This window comes from Mus caroli, chromosome X (genome assembly GCF_900094665.2).
Source record: "Mus caroli chromosome X, CAROLI_EIJ_v1.1, whole genome shotgun sequence".
In the NCBI taxonomy this organism is placed as follows: domain Eukaryota; kingdom Metazoa; phylum Chordata; class Mammalia; order Rodentia; family Muridae; genus Mus; species Mus caroli.
In genome coordinates, this window is record NC_034589.1 from 150,974,800 (window position 1) to 150,988,950 (window position 14,151).

General features: G+C 43.3%; 1 protein-coding gene across 7 annotated transcripts in view; it reads right to left on the reverse strand.

Annotated features, from left to right (window-relative positions):
- Reps2 (RALBP1 associated Eps domain containing 2) overlaps positions 1–2,711 on the reverse strand; it is a 229,181-nt gene extending 226,470 nt beyond the window's left edge. For 4 of the 7 annotated variants that reach the window (XM_029473672.1, XM_021152943.2, XM_029473675.1 and 1 more), the window contains exon 1: positions 2,333–2,711. In XM_029473672.1, coding sequence (XP_029329532.1) covers positions 2,333–2,566 — 234 coding nt within the window. In that variant the 5' untranslated portion in view covers positions 2,567–2,711. The remainder of the gene's footprint in view (positions 1–2,332) is intronic. The other 3 variants (XM_029473673.1, XM_029473670.1, XM_029473671.1) reach the window with 1 other exon arrangement.
- Between the last annotated feature and the right edge of the window lie 11,440 nt (positions 2,712–14,151).

Sequence of the window (14,151 nt, forward strand, 5' to 3'; positions counted from 1 at the left end):
GTGTATTGGGGACTTTTTGGATAGCATTGGAAATGTAATTGAGGAAATTACCTAATTAAAAAAAAAAAGACAAAGTCTCATTTACCCAGACTGACCTCAAATTAGCTATATTGCTGAGGGTGACCTTGAACTTGTGACCTTTTTGCCTCTACCTCCAGAGTGCTGAGATTATAGGTACGCGCCACCATGTCCGATTTTGTGCAGTGATGGGGACTGAATCCAGTCTTTCATGCATGCTAGGCAAGCACTCTACCAACAGTGCTAAATCCTCAGCCCTACATTACAGTCATCTTAATCGTATGCTTATTAACAGGAAAATCTGGCCGTTAACCATAGAAACTACCAGGTCTGGTTACTGTCTCCATGATTTGAGCAGTTATACCTGTTAGGCCACTTACATCTGAACTTACAGGTTTCGGTTTAGAAGGGAAAGGGGGAAGTTTTCTACATTTGTTTTAAAATCGCTAGTACACTAATGAATTAAAACAAATGAAGTCAAACAGGGCACACACACATCACCAAAGTGGTAGATAAAAGTTAGCCACTAGATCCCTGTTTTGACTACCCTTCCCAGTTCAGGGTGACTTTAAATGTTAATTGTTACCTGTACCAAGAGTAATGGGTCATTTTAACTTGTTATGTTAAAGGGGCTGTGTTTTATTTCTCTGGGCTCAGTACCTTTGGTTCTTTTTAAATTATATGTTCTTCAAGAAAGCATCAGTTATCACACTGGAAAGATCCCCTCTCCAATTCCTGGGAAAACCTCAACCAATTTTCATATACCCCTTTCTTTTATCACACTTGATGTATTACTGTCCACAAATTAATCCCGGCCAGATGTACAGCGCAACCATTTGGTGCATTGCCTCGAACACTTTAGTAAATGTATTATGCTCAGCAGTATCCTGAGGTCCTTGTAATAGTTTGTCTCAGAACACCAACTTCCTTATCACCCCGTGCAACTCAACTGCTTAGCAACTGTGGCAGAACTATCTTCTTATCACAGAATTCTACAGGAACAAACAGCCATGCTAAATTCTATGAATACTAATCATGTACAGAAATCCTCAACTCGAAAAGGTGAACCAAGTGGCTAAAATTATGCTCATAAACATAGGAGTGTCTAGGTATACCCCAGCAGTATAAAACAGTCTTGAGTGCCAGAAAGAAGGGAAAAAAAGAAGGAAGAAAGAAAGAAAGAAAGAAAGAAAGAAAGAAAGAAAGAAAGAGAGAGGGGGGGAGAGAGAGAGAGAGGGAGAGAGAGAGAGAGAAAGGGCCTCACAAAGGCAGAGAAAGATATGGTAAGTGAACCATAAAACCGTCAGTACTTCCTAGGAACTACATTTTAAAGCATTTGCTCACCACTGTAAATATTCCATTGTTGCTAATAACTTTCACACTATTGCTTTTTAAGTATAGGTTCACATTTAGGGCTTGATATTAACAATATGATCCCCATTTACTGCTGGTAACATCAACCGACAGACAAAAGGCTTCCCAAGCAATTTCTCCAAGCCTCGAGGAAAGCACAAAACAGCACCTACAGTGAATCACTCCTCCCTCCTTTCCAGGTACGGGGCAGACAGACAGACAGAAGTTATGACACCGTCTGTTTCGTAACTCCACGTCAAAGTCAAGTGACAATAAGATGACAAACTACAGCTGTTGACTTCTGAATCCACCCCTGGACCCAAATGGGGAACTTACTTTGGACTTGATCAATGTTCCTGTCTTGTAGCCCTGAGTCCCTGTTCTACAATTGGGCATTAAGGTTTTCCAGTTCTATACTAATAATCAGAAATACATTAGTGAACAAATTTATGTAGCAGATATGTACATATCACAAGTATAAAGAAAGGACAGCATGTAGCTGTAGGCCCAGAGCCTACAGACACACATGTACACACCCTTCAAGTTCAAATCCCAACAAGGCACCCCTTGAGTGTAGTCAACAAAGGGAGGGGCAGGAGCAAGGAACAGAGGTTAAAGCAGACAGCAGCCAAAACAAACATCACTTTCCGAACAGGGCAAACTTTGGGTCTGGGAGATTGTAGAACCCCCAGATATGATAGGGGTGTCAGACTTTCTCAAGGGACGAAGAGCACAGCCAAGCACTAGGCTAGGAGCAGATGAGCTGCAGAGGAGGCTGGTGTCCCTGGGGACAAGGGCGTCGCCGCCATCCTCGGCAGGAGAGTACCCCTTTTTTTGCCGTCCTGGCCACCGCCCTCCAGATCTCCGGGAATAGTCCCTGGGAATAGTCGTTGTTGCCCCATTCTTCCCATAGACACTGCCCCCACAGACCGGAGAGGGATAAAAGAGCGCAGAGACATACCTGGTGCAATGTCTCTGGTGGCAGCTGCGACGCTCGAAACAGATCGGCTACCGGACCGGCGGCCGCAGTGGCAGTGCCAGGGGCGACCCTGGTAGCCTCGGGGGGACCAGGTCCGGGGCCCCCGCTTGCAGCGCCCGCACAGCGCGCGAAGAGCTCAGAGTAGCACTGCTGCTCGCTATCGCTCAGCAGCAAAGGCGGCCCTGCGCCGCAGCCTCCGCCCGCTGCCACTTCCATAGGGCCTTCTGCAGCGTCCGAACCGAGCGCCTTCCCTGGCCGAGGTGCTGGTGCCGCCGCCAGGGCCACCACCGCCGCCTCGGCCTCCGAAGCCGCCGCCCCCACGCCCCGCAGCTGCAGCGCCGCCGCTTCCTCCAAGAGAGCGCCGGCCCCGCCCCCTCCGGGCTTGAATGTTGTGCCTCCTCTGCGCGGCACATGGAGACAGGCGCGGCGCTGACCAATCACAGCCCGAAATCCCACCTGGGCCCCTCCCCGAAGGCCCGCCCCGCTCCGCCCCTTCGCCAGGTAAGGAACGCAACTCTGGCTGCCACCCTCCCAAGCCTTTCACCTGCTCTGCAAGGGAGGCCAGGCAGAGAGAGCTGCTGCCAACGCCCACCTAGCCCACCGTGTTCCTGAGGGGCATCTTGGGCTGTCCACCCTGGCTGGCAAGGGAACATCTGGACACACACACAAGAAAAACAGAGTTTTTCAGGGGATGGGGAAAACTGAGATGTTGTCTCATTAGGAGTCCCATAGGGATGTGGTGTCCAATTAGAAAAAGGACCAGTCAGGACAGTCAGGGCTATACAGAGAAACCCTGTCTCAAAAAAAAAAAAAAAAAAAAAAAAAACCCAAAGATGTGAATGGGGTCCCAGCACCACTCCAGAGATGATGGGGTTAGGCCACTTTCTCAGGTATGGCTGGGATCTGGATTTGAACCTTACTGAGAAGTGCCAGAAGGTACTTCTTGAAGAAGGTACTTCAGAAGGTCTTTGAGAAAGAAGTGGGAAAAGGTGTTTGGGGGGGTTGTTTGTTTTTCAGATATGAGGCCCATTCTGGTCCACTGCTTGACTGAAATCTGGGAAACAGTTGGTGAGAGACACTATCTGGAAAATTTATGCTTCTTAAGTCCTGAAAGTACTGACCTCCGTAACACAGAGTCCTCACTTTCTGGAAGGATTTTTTTTTATTATTATTATTTTTTTTTTTAGACAAGGTCTTTTCTTAAGACATCTGGCTCAGAAAACACTTCTTTTGGCAGGAAAACAACAGTTTTTTACATTTTGTCCAAAATTTATTTGTCCAAGTTCCTACCAAATAAGTCAACACTGGAACTCAGAACTTTAAAACCCAATGTGTGTGTGTGTGTGTGTGTGTGTGTGTGTGTGTGTGTGTGTGTGTTCAAATGGGCTTCTTCCCTGATGGCTACTGCTCTAGCCAAAAGTGTGGTGGTTCCTGTTTGTAACCTTAACGCTAGGAGGCTGGGGCAGGGGAATGACCAAAATTTTGAATCTACTCTAGCTACACGGTGAATTCCAAGCTAGCCTGCAAAAGGGGGGGGGGAATCCACAAATAATATACTAGAAGAAAACCGTCTGCCCCACAACAGTGTTGAAAATGTCCGTTATAAGTCTTGTATATGTGCATTTTTTCCAAAAGGAAAAAGACAAGGAAAGGGGAAGAAAGAGATATACTAAAGAAAGAAGAAACGTGTCAACCTCAATTATAGCCAGAGTTATACTTCCCTTTTGTACTCTGGAGAAATAAAATATAGAAGATTCATGGTGGAGATATGACTCAGTAGCACAGCATTTGCCCAGCATGTGCCAAACACAAGTCTGTCCTCCAGTACCAGAGAAGAAAAAGTAAAGAAGATTCAGCCCGAGCATGTTAGCAGCTAAGTGCACGTGAATGTGTAGACAAGCTCCAATGCACTGTCCGGTTTTTTTTTCTGCTTGGAAAGTTTCATAAGACTTTAGCAAGAACGTTGAACAAAGCCAGAGGCATTCTTGTTATCTTTATAATGCAAACTGATCAAGTCCAAAAGAGTTGCCTGTCTTTTGTAGCTTTTTGAACACTGGCTAAATGACCATACGCTAAGTACAACCAGAAATGTGTGTCTTCTCCTTGAACTAGCACCTTAAACTGAGCATGCTCAGAAATGTGCCCGCCCATAAAGGGTTTTCATATATGTATGTGTGTCCACTCCTGGAATAAAATCCCCATGCTTGCTTTGTTCACTAAGGTACTGTTTTGGACATAACTCATCTTACCCAGTAAAGTTATTAACATTTCAGCACTCATATTCCCTGCCCTGCCCTTGCCTGTCTTAGCTTTGCACTCAACAGGAGGTGAACCTAGGTTTGCTTACAAATGCAGAAAACTTCTCTTTTCAAAGCTTTCATTCCTCATTCCACATTTTGCTTCAGAACTGCTGACAGAGACGACCACAGCAATACACAAAGGATGAAGTAGAGAGACAGCAGAGTCTGTCTGGCTCTAGAGAATTTCTACTTCAAAATCTCATCACACTTTCCATGACTGTCATGCCTTTTCAGGAACATAGAAGCCATGAGATAGGTTATTCTCTTCCTACTTTTCCAATCTGTCTTAGCTCTCCTGAAAAGTAGCCGCATGACAGAGTGGTCTGCTTTATATGATAGGCAACAAGCCTCACTTCCCCCAAGCACTCCTGCAAGAACAAATATAGGATATCATAGTCACTGATATAAAAAGCTTGACATGGTATTGTTGTACACACTAGTCTAAGGTAGCTTAGGAAGATGATAGATAGATAGATAGATAGATAGATAGATAGATAGATAGATAGATAGATAGTGACAAGGTCTCTTGTAGCACAGGCTGGCCTTGAACTCCTGATCTTCCTGCCTCCACCTGCTCTGTACTGTGGTTACAGGCATGCAACACCTCATCCAGTCAGAAAGACACTTTCTTGAAAGAAAAGACCTCATTTTGTAGACCAGGCTGCCCTCAAGTCTGTGATCCTCCTGCCTCTACTTCCCAAATGCTAGGATTACAGGTGCATGTCCCTGTCATGGTCCAAAGGAGAAAGGCCTCCCACAGACTCACATATTTGAACACTTGGTTTCCTGCTGGTTGCACTGTTTAGAGAGGTATAGGTGATAACATGGCCTTGCTGGAGGAGGTGCATCACTGGGGGCAGACTTTGAGAGTTATGAGCCTCACACCATTTCCAGTCCGCTCTCTGTTTCACGGTTGTGGTTGGAGTTGTGAGCTCTCAGCTCCTTCTACCAGGTCTACCATTTGCCTTCATGTCTTCCCGACATCATGGACATGTGTATCCCTCTAGAACCATAAACCAAGATCAACTCTTTCTTTGGTAGGTTGTTTTTGATCATGGTGACTTTAGAACAGCAACAGAGAAATAATACAGTCACTAGGACCAACAAGAAGGCATTTTAATCCTCATTTGGCAGGTATGATTTGTCCAACTGGGTACCACATTTGGAGCTCGCTTCCTTCATTACTCAAGCCGGTTTGATAAAGCTGACAAATATTTATCAAGCAGCAGATATTACAATGTGGATTATTAAAATGTTGATCTGGAGGAAGTCTCACATCTGTGCCTGTCAATCTATAAGTAAAATAATCAATATTTATTGATAAGGCAAGGGGTGCTTACCCTGTGTGTGCTGGAATACTTCAAAGAATTTTTAAAAAAATACACGATATGTAGCTTTCAAGGAGTCAACAACCTCACTAGAAAAGTCAAGGATTAGCACAACAAAGAAAACTAAATGAGACAATGTATAATTAAGTGCTAAATTGTGTACCCCGGGCTAAGTACTGTGGGAGTTTGGAAATTAGAAACAAGTCAATGAGCCAGTGCTAACCCAAGAAGACTCAACAAGAGGACTGGTGTCTGCTGAGACTAAATGGAGCTGGGAAGGGTAAATGGATGGGACAGTGGGGGTGGGGAGAGAGGATGACCCTGGCAAAGATAAGCACACCAGAGACTCCTCGGCAGCCTGAGCAAAGAAAAAAGCCAACTGCACTAGACAGGTGAGCAGCTTCTGCTGCCAGCCTCCAGGCTGCAGAGGAGATCCTGACCAGCCAAGATGAAGGGGAACATTCGGAAGGGGTCTGGCAGCAGTAATACGTAACCTAGAAAACGACAGAGGGAACGTGTCACACTAAGTGTTCTTACTAAGTCAATCATAGTGGTTCAGGCCTGCAACCCCAGCACTTGGCCAAAGCAGGCAGACCTGGTGAATTGTTGGATCTACATGAGGAGTGCTAGGGCAGCCAGGGCTATTCAGCAACAGCAGCAGCAGCAGCAGCAACAACAACAACAACAACAACAGAAGTAGTAATAGTAGTAGTAGTAGTAATATCTTTTCTAAAGAAAAAAAGCTTTAATACTGGGTGGAAATTAATGGAGTGCTCAATTTTGACACCAAATAATCACTTATTTCATTTTAACTTTTTCTTCTTGCTAATACTGAGTTCAGGTAAGTCTTTATCGGTATGAGAGGGAATTCTGTTCCCCTGGCCACATTTTTTTCCTCTGTTGTTCCTCCTATGGGGCTGCAAACCCCTTCAGTTCCTTGGGTCCTTTCTCTAGCTCCTCCATTGGGGACTCTGTCCAATGGATGGCTGTGAGCATCCACTTCTGTATTTGTCAGACTCTGGCAGAGCCTCTCAGGGAACAGCTATACCAGGCTCCTGTCAGCAAGCACTTGTTGGCATCCACAATAGTGTCTGGATTTGATAACTGTATATGAGATGGATCCCCAGGTGGGACAGTCAAACCCAATTTTTTAATCTCATCACAGCCCAACACAACACTGTAGAAGGCATAGTTTCGTAAAGCTCATTCAAGAACACTACTGTAATCTCCATTTCCTAAGACCTCAAGGAGCTATGCTAGACCCCTAACAGTAAAAAGAGAAGACATGGAAGATGTTGCACAGTGGAGTTACTGGTTAGCCCAGAAGAGGCCTGCATCACTTCTCCTCCCTACTTCCCATTGGCTAAAAACAAGGTATATACCCATAGCAAAGGGATTTTGGGAAATGTAGTCAAGCGTGTAGCCAGGAATCAAAACAACTGGTTGGGTACTAACTAACCAGTTTCTTCCCTAATTACCATGAAAAAAATTCAGACCTATAGTTAACACCATTGGTTCACTGCCAAGATTCCCTATACTAGGCCAGGACCACTGGTGAGCAGTCTGCTAATGGCCCACAGCTATTCTCATTACGCACTTACCTTTTAACAAACCACTTCTAGGTTGATCCATCCCGTAATCAGCCTCCAAACGCTGACACCATTGCATACACTAGCAAGATTTTGCTGAAAGGACCCAGATATAGCTGTCTCTTGTGAGACTATGCCGGGGCCTAGCAAACACAGAAGTGGATGCTCACAGTCAGCTATTGGATGGATCACAGGGCCCCCAATGGAGGAGCTAGAGAAAGTACCCAAGGAGCTGAAGGTATCTGCAACCCTATAGATGGAACAACAATATGAACTAATCAGTACCCCCCCGGAGCTCGTGTCTCTAGCTGCATATGTAGCAGAAGATGGCCTAGTCAGCCATCATTGGAAAGAGAGGACCCTTGGTCTTGCAAACTTTATACACCTCAGTATAGGNGAATGCCAGGGCCAAGAAGTGGGAGTAGGTGGGTAGGGGATTGGGGTGGGAGGGTATGGGGGACTTTTGGGATAGCACTGGAAATACCTAATTAAATTAAAAAAAAAATAACAACCTGTGCAGAAAAAAAAGCCCACAGGAAATGACTGATTTCCATGAGTGGATATAATGCTAGCCTGAAAGATCAATAAGGGGGTTATCAGGTGAGCATGTGGGATTATCCATGAAACAGTATGTAGGGTTGTTTCCAGGACAGCCTAGGTTACATATACTGAAACCCTGTCTTGAAAAAAAAAAGTTATTCAAATTTAGTGTTCTGTAGCACAAAATCCACAGAGAGCCACTTCCAATACTCACTGAGGTAGATATTCTTCACATGATAGAAGTTATGACAGTGTAGCATTATTTTCCTGTTTACTTCCTAAAACACACAGCAGGCACTTCCCTCTCTGTTTACACACAGAAACAGGCTTAAACTAGGTTAGAATTCTATTCACTCACTTATCTGTGAGCTGATGGCAAACCTTGACCGTGGGAGGTAGAAGTAGGAAGATCTGTTTGTTTCGAGACACATTGTCTCGCTTTGTAACCCAGGCTGGCCTTCAAGTTATTATGATTCTCCTCTTAGCCAACCAAATGGTAAGATGACAAATGTGAGCTGCCACACCAAGGTTAAAGCAGTGGGTGTGGGTTGGTAATGCTAAGGGAGGTAATAGGTAAAAGAGGGATCATTTTGTTAGTCTAAGTATTTTGTGGATTTCTAAAATTTCACATCATAAAAAAAAAAAAAATTTCAAGCCAGGCATGATGAGCCATGCTTTTAATGCTAGTACTCAGAAGATAGCAGCCAGAAGACCTCTATGAGTCTGAGGCCAGCCTGGTCTACATAGGAAGTTCTAGGCCAGCAAAGACTACACTGTGAGACCCTCTGTCAAAAAAATTAATAATAAAAATATAGTCTGCTACTCACAAGGAAAACTTAAATGTGGATCCAAGATACCATGATCTCAAAGGATAGTTTTGCTTGTTTGCTGGGACATGGTATGCTGTGTACCAGACTGTTCCTGAACTTACAGAGTAGTGAAGGAGACCTTCACCTCAATGTAATTTACTTTTTAAGTCCAATGATAGCTTAGGGCTTATGAAACAAACATCCAGAGACATTTACAGCTGCATTCCATATTACCTGCAGGTGAGGTGAGACGGTGTCCCAAATTTTCACTAAAATACTCAAGCATAAAACACAAAAGAAAAAGTTGGGAAGCAACAGCTTGAAATAAAACCTGAAAATATGGACAATTGTTTTTAGGTGAATAATGAATAGAGGAAAGGCCACGCACTACACGAGTCTCTCAAAGGTTTTTATATGTGCCAAGTGATCCACACCTGGAATCCAAGCACTTAAGACATTGACACAGAAGGATATCCTAGGCTACAGACTGAGACCCTCTCTCCAAAAAAAAAAAAGATGGAAAGGTTATATCTGAAATTTTCCATACTTATAAAAATACTTTTTGCAACCCTAGCACTTGAGAGGTAGAGGCAGGAGGATCAGGAATACCAAGGTCATGCTCCACTACATAGTGACTTGGAGAATAGCCTGCACTACATAAGACTCTGCAGCTGCTCTTACACTCTCATTTGCTCATTTCAATATGTGAGCCCTTACTGAATTTCCATTCTAATATGTGAGCCCTTACTGAATTTCCATTCTAATATGTGAGCCCTTACTGAGACTCCTGTATCACTTTAGCTTTAGCTTTTTTTATTGTTGAGGTATTTTATTTCCTTGTCTGTTTAAGACATAGTTTCATGATGTAGCGTAGGCTGGTCTCAAGCTCAGACTGGTCTCCTGCCTCGGTCTCTCAAGTGCAGAGATTAGAGGTGTGTGCCACTGTACCTGGCTCCCAACATGACTGTGCACTTTAATAATACCCAGAAGCGGTAGACACAATAACAGTATGAAGAAAGAGTGCTTTCCTCTTAGAAACTAATGAAATCTCTGGCAACTCGTCAATTATTTTTCATTGTGTTAGAATGTGAGTGCAAAAGAAAGTTCAGCACATCTGACTGATAATGCCTGGTTTCCTTTGGGACTTGGAGAAACAGAAGTGTATGTTGATTTTAAAGTGGATGTTTATCTCACATGCCTTATATTATCTGCAGGAGACTCCACCCACTAACTGATGTGCAAAGAGGCACAAGAAGGCCTAAGAAGCTGTTCTCTTTTTTTTTTTTTAAGCTTTAGAATCTCTTAGGGACTATGTGTTTGCAAACAGTTTCCAAACTATGAGACATGCCAGTTCTGTAACTATGAAAATAGTTGTGCTGAATTCAAAGACTAAGAGACTTGGTCACCTCCATAATTATTTCCATTTTGGAACAAGAGTACTAAACTTGCTTTGTTAAAGGGGGTGGAGGCCTTAACATGCAATAAGGATTACATTTGAAGACTTGTGTGGCGAAAAAAAATTGGAATTATTTTTGAGTCCATGAAACTCATTCTTAAGTTTGACCCAAACCAGCTGTTTTATTTAAGCCAACAGAAATTATTTTTAAAATCAGTATTTCTGGAGCTAGAGACTCTCCAGCAATAGCTCTACAGATTTTGATCCTTTAGAAGAACTCTGTTATAAAAGCTTTCTCAAGCCTGTTACCTCTTCCCAGACTGCTCTTTGCTTATTTATGTTGCTTTCATGTGTATGGTTTTTTTTTGTCTTTATGTATGTCTGTGCACCACAGTCATTTGTGATGCCCTTGAAACCCAGATGAGATCATTTATATTTAATTTTTATATTAATATATTATATTAATACATATAATGTATTTACATGGCTCTGTGTATGTTCACATCTGACCAAGGATGCCAGAAGAGGGTTATGGACCTCTGAAGCTGGAGTTACAAGTAGTTGTGAGTCTCTCAATGTGAATGCTGGAAACCAAACTCTGGTCCTCTGAAAGAGCATCCGTTTTTAACTATTGAACCATCTTTCCAGACCCTCAAAAATTACTATTAATGGGCTGGAGAGATGGCTCAGTGGTTAAGAGCAGTGATTGTTCTTCCAAAGGTCCTGAGTTCAATTCCCAGCAACCACATGGTGGCTCACAACCAACTATAATAGGATCCGGTGCCTTCTTGTGTGTCTGAAGACAGCTATAATGTACTCATATAAATAAAAAATAAAAACAAATATTAATAAAAAGTATTAATAAAATATTACTATTAACTATTTGCTTAAGTTGTGTATTTAGACAAGCATATGAGAGCTGATCAAATGCATACCATAATCCACTGACAATAAGTATTAGCAATGATGCAGAAAAATTGGAGTTCATATATACTACTGCTGGGGATATGAGAGAAAACAACCCCTTTGGAAAGCAATCTAACCATTCCTCAGACTCTTAAACACAGAGTTCCTCTATGTGTTTGTTTCGTTCCTGTTGCTGTACTAGAATACTCTGACAAAAGCAACTTAGGGGCTGCAGCGATGGCTCAATGATTAAGAGCACTGATTCCTCTTCCAGAGGATTTAAGTTGGACATGGCAGCTCACAACATCTATAACTCCAGTGCCAGGATCTGATGCCTTCTTCTGATCTCTGCATGCATGTGGTACACTTACATATATACAGACAAGACACACTTAAAATAGAATTACATTTTAGAAAAAAAAAAGAAAAAGAAAGAGAGAGCTGGGCAGTGGTGGTACATGCCTTTAATCCCAGCCCTTGGGAGGCAGAGGCAGGTGGATTTCTGAGTTTGAGGCCAGCCTAGTCTACAGAGTGAGTTCCAGGACAGCCAGGGCTATACAGAGAAACCCTGTCTCGAAAAACAAACAAACAAACAAACAAACAAATAAAAGAGTTATGGAAACAGTTCTAGAATTAGTAATGTTAGCTCTATAACTTTATCAATGGACTACAAACGATCAACTTATGCAATTATAAAGAGTAATTGATTTTGTGTGTAGGGGTGTTTTGTCTTAATGTATGGACATGCATCACTTGCAGTCCTGGTGCTTGTAGAGGTCAGAAGAGGGCTTTGGATCCCCCAGAAGTGGAGTTACAGACTGTGAGACACCATGTGGTTGCTGGTGTCTTCTGGAAGAGCAGCCAGTGCTCTTAACTGCCAAGCCATCTCTCCAGACCCAAGGGTAATCTTCATTTTTTTAAATATAGTATTTAATTAAGCATTCAATGTATTTGACCATATACACGTCCACTCTTCCACCAACTTCTCCTATGTCCACTCCCTATTCACACCCTTTTCCAATTGTGTTTCTCTCTCTTTCTCTCTCTCTCTCTCTCTCAAATAATCCTGAGTCCATATACTCATAGGTCTGGGGCCATCCACTGGAGCACTGACCTATCAGGAACCACAAATTCTTAAAGAAAACTGACCCTCCCTCCCCAGAAGCCATCAACTTGTAAATAGCTCCTGAGTAAGGACTGGTGTCAATAGTTTCTCAGCCTTCTCAGCCTGGAGTGGGACTCACAATCCCCTTCCCCCTCCATGCTAAAATGTTGACTGACTTGATCTTAAGCTGATCTTGCGCAAGCAACCACAGCTGCTGTGAGGTCATGAGTGCTGTCGCCTCCGGAAGCAACTGTTATGCTCTGATCCTTCCCCAGCTGCCTCTTACAATCTTGTAACCCAGCATTTAGGATTCGGTGACAAGGAGATTGTGGTCACACCTTTAAGGAAAGCTTGGAGTATCTCACAAGTTTCAGTCCAGCCTGAGCTATCAAGTATAGCCATGCCTCAAAACGTAAATTAAATTAAGCTAAAATGGTGAATTTTAAGACATGTGAATTGTGTCTCCATCAAAAAATGTTCTCAAATAGTTAGCACGTTTCTGGCACATTCCTATTAATTTCCTTGAAGAAACAAGTAAGTTGAAGAACAGCGCAGAGCAGGCAAGGTAACAACTGAGTTCCTCTTCATTGCTTAAACCATGATCAGTTTTTTCCTTTTATTGAAAATAGATTCTTAGGCCAGGCGTGGTGGCACACGCCTTTAATCCCAGCACTCCGGAGGCAGAGGCAGGCAGATTTCTGAGTTCGAGGCCAACCTGGTCTACAAAGTGAGTTCCAGGACAGTCAAGGCTACACAGAGAAACCCTGTCTCGAAAAACCAAAAAAAAAAAAAAAAGATTCCTTTCCCAAACAATGTATCCTGATTACAATTTTCTTCCCTCTGCTCCCCTTAGTTCTTCCCCGCCCACTCTCCGCTCCAGAGTCACTCCCTTTCTGTCTCTCATTAGAGAGTAACTGAACTCACAACAAGATCACAACAAAACATAACAAAATAAAATCTAGTTAAGATGAAACAAAAACCAACATATCAAAACTGGACAAGGCAAACCAACAGAAGAAAAAAAAAAAAAAAACCAAAAGCAGGCCCAGGAATCAGAGACACAGTCATTTATAAACTCAGGAGTCCCATTAGAACACCAAACTGAACGCTATAAGATATACACAGTGGCGCTGCTGCAGACCAGAGTAGGCCCTGGGCATGCCGTTTCAACCTCTGTGAGTTCATGTGAGCTTCCTATGAGGCCCTTGTTCTCCTGGTGTCCTTCAGCCCCTCTGGCTGTTACATTCTTTCAACTTCCTTCCCATGGGGTTCCCTGAGGTCTGAGGGGAGGAATTTAATGGAGATATCCCTTTTAGAGTTCTGTGTTCCAAGGACTCACTCTCTATTTATCTGTGCTTGTCTGTCTGTCTGTCTGTCTATGTGAGAGAGAGAGAGAAAGAGAGAGAGAGAGAAATGTCTCTAAGCCATGTTTATAATGTACTTCTCCAAGCGTACCAGTCCACACTGCTCCAAACAGGCCACAAACTACAGAGTGCAGCCAGACTTCTGACAGTTCACTACATTGGGCAAATGCTGTGATCCTCTTGCATCACATCAATTTAGAGCAAGCATGAAGACCCTGCAGGTACCCAGTAGAAATGGGGCTTCTGAGCTGGTGTCCTTTCTAAATCTTGCCTCCTTCTGCCTCTCTATTTTCTGAGTCAAGATCTCCAACAATATTTCATTGGCTCCCCAGCTCTAGACACTGTCTAAGTGGCACCTCCTTCTGACTATCTGGTTAGTGAGGGCACTTTTCTGACTATCTGGTTAGTGAGGGCATTTTTCTGACTATCTGGTTAGTGAGGGCACTTTTCTGACTATCTGGTTA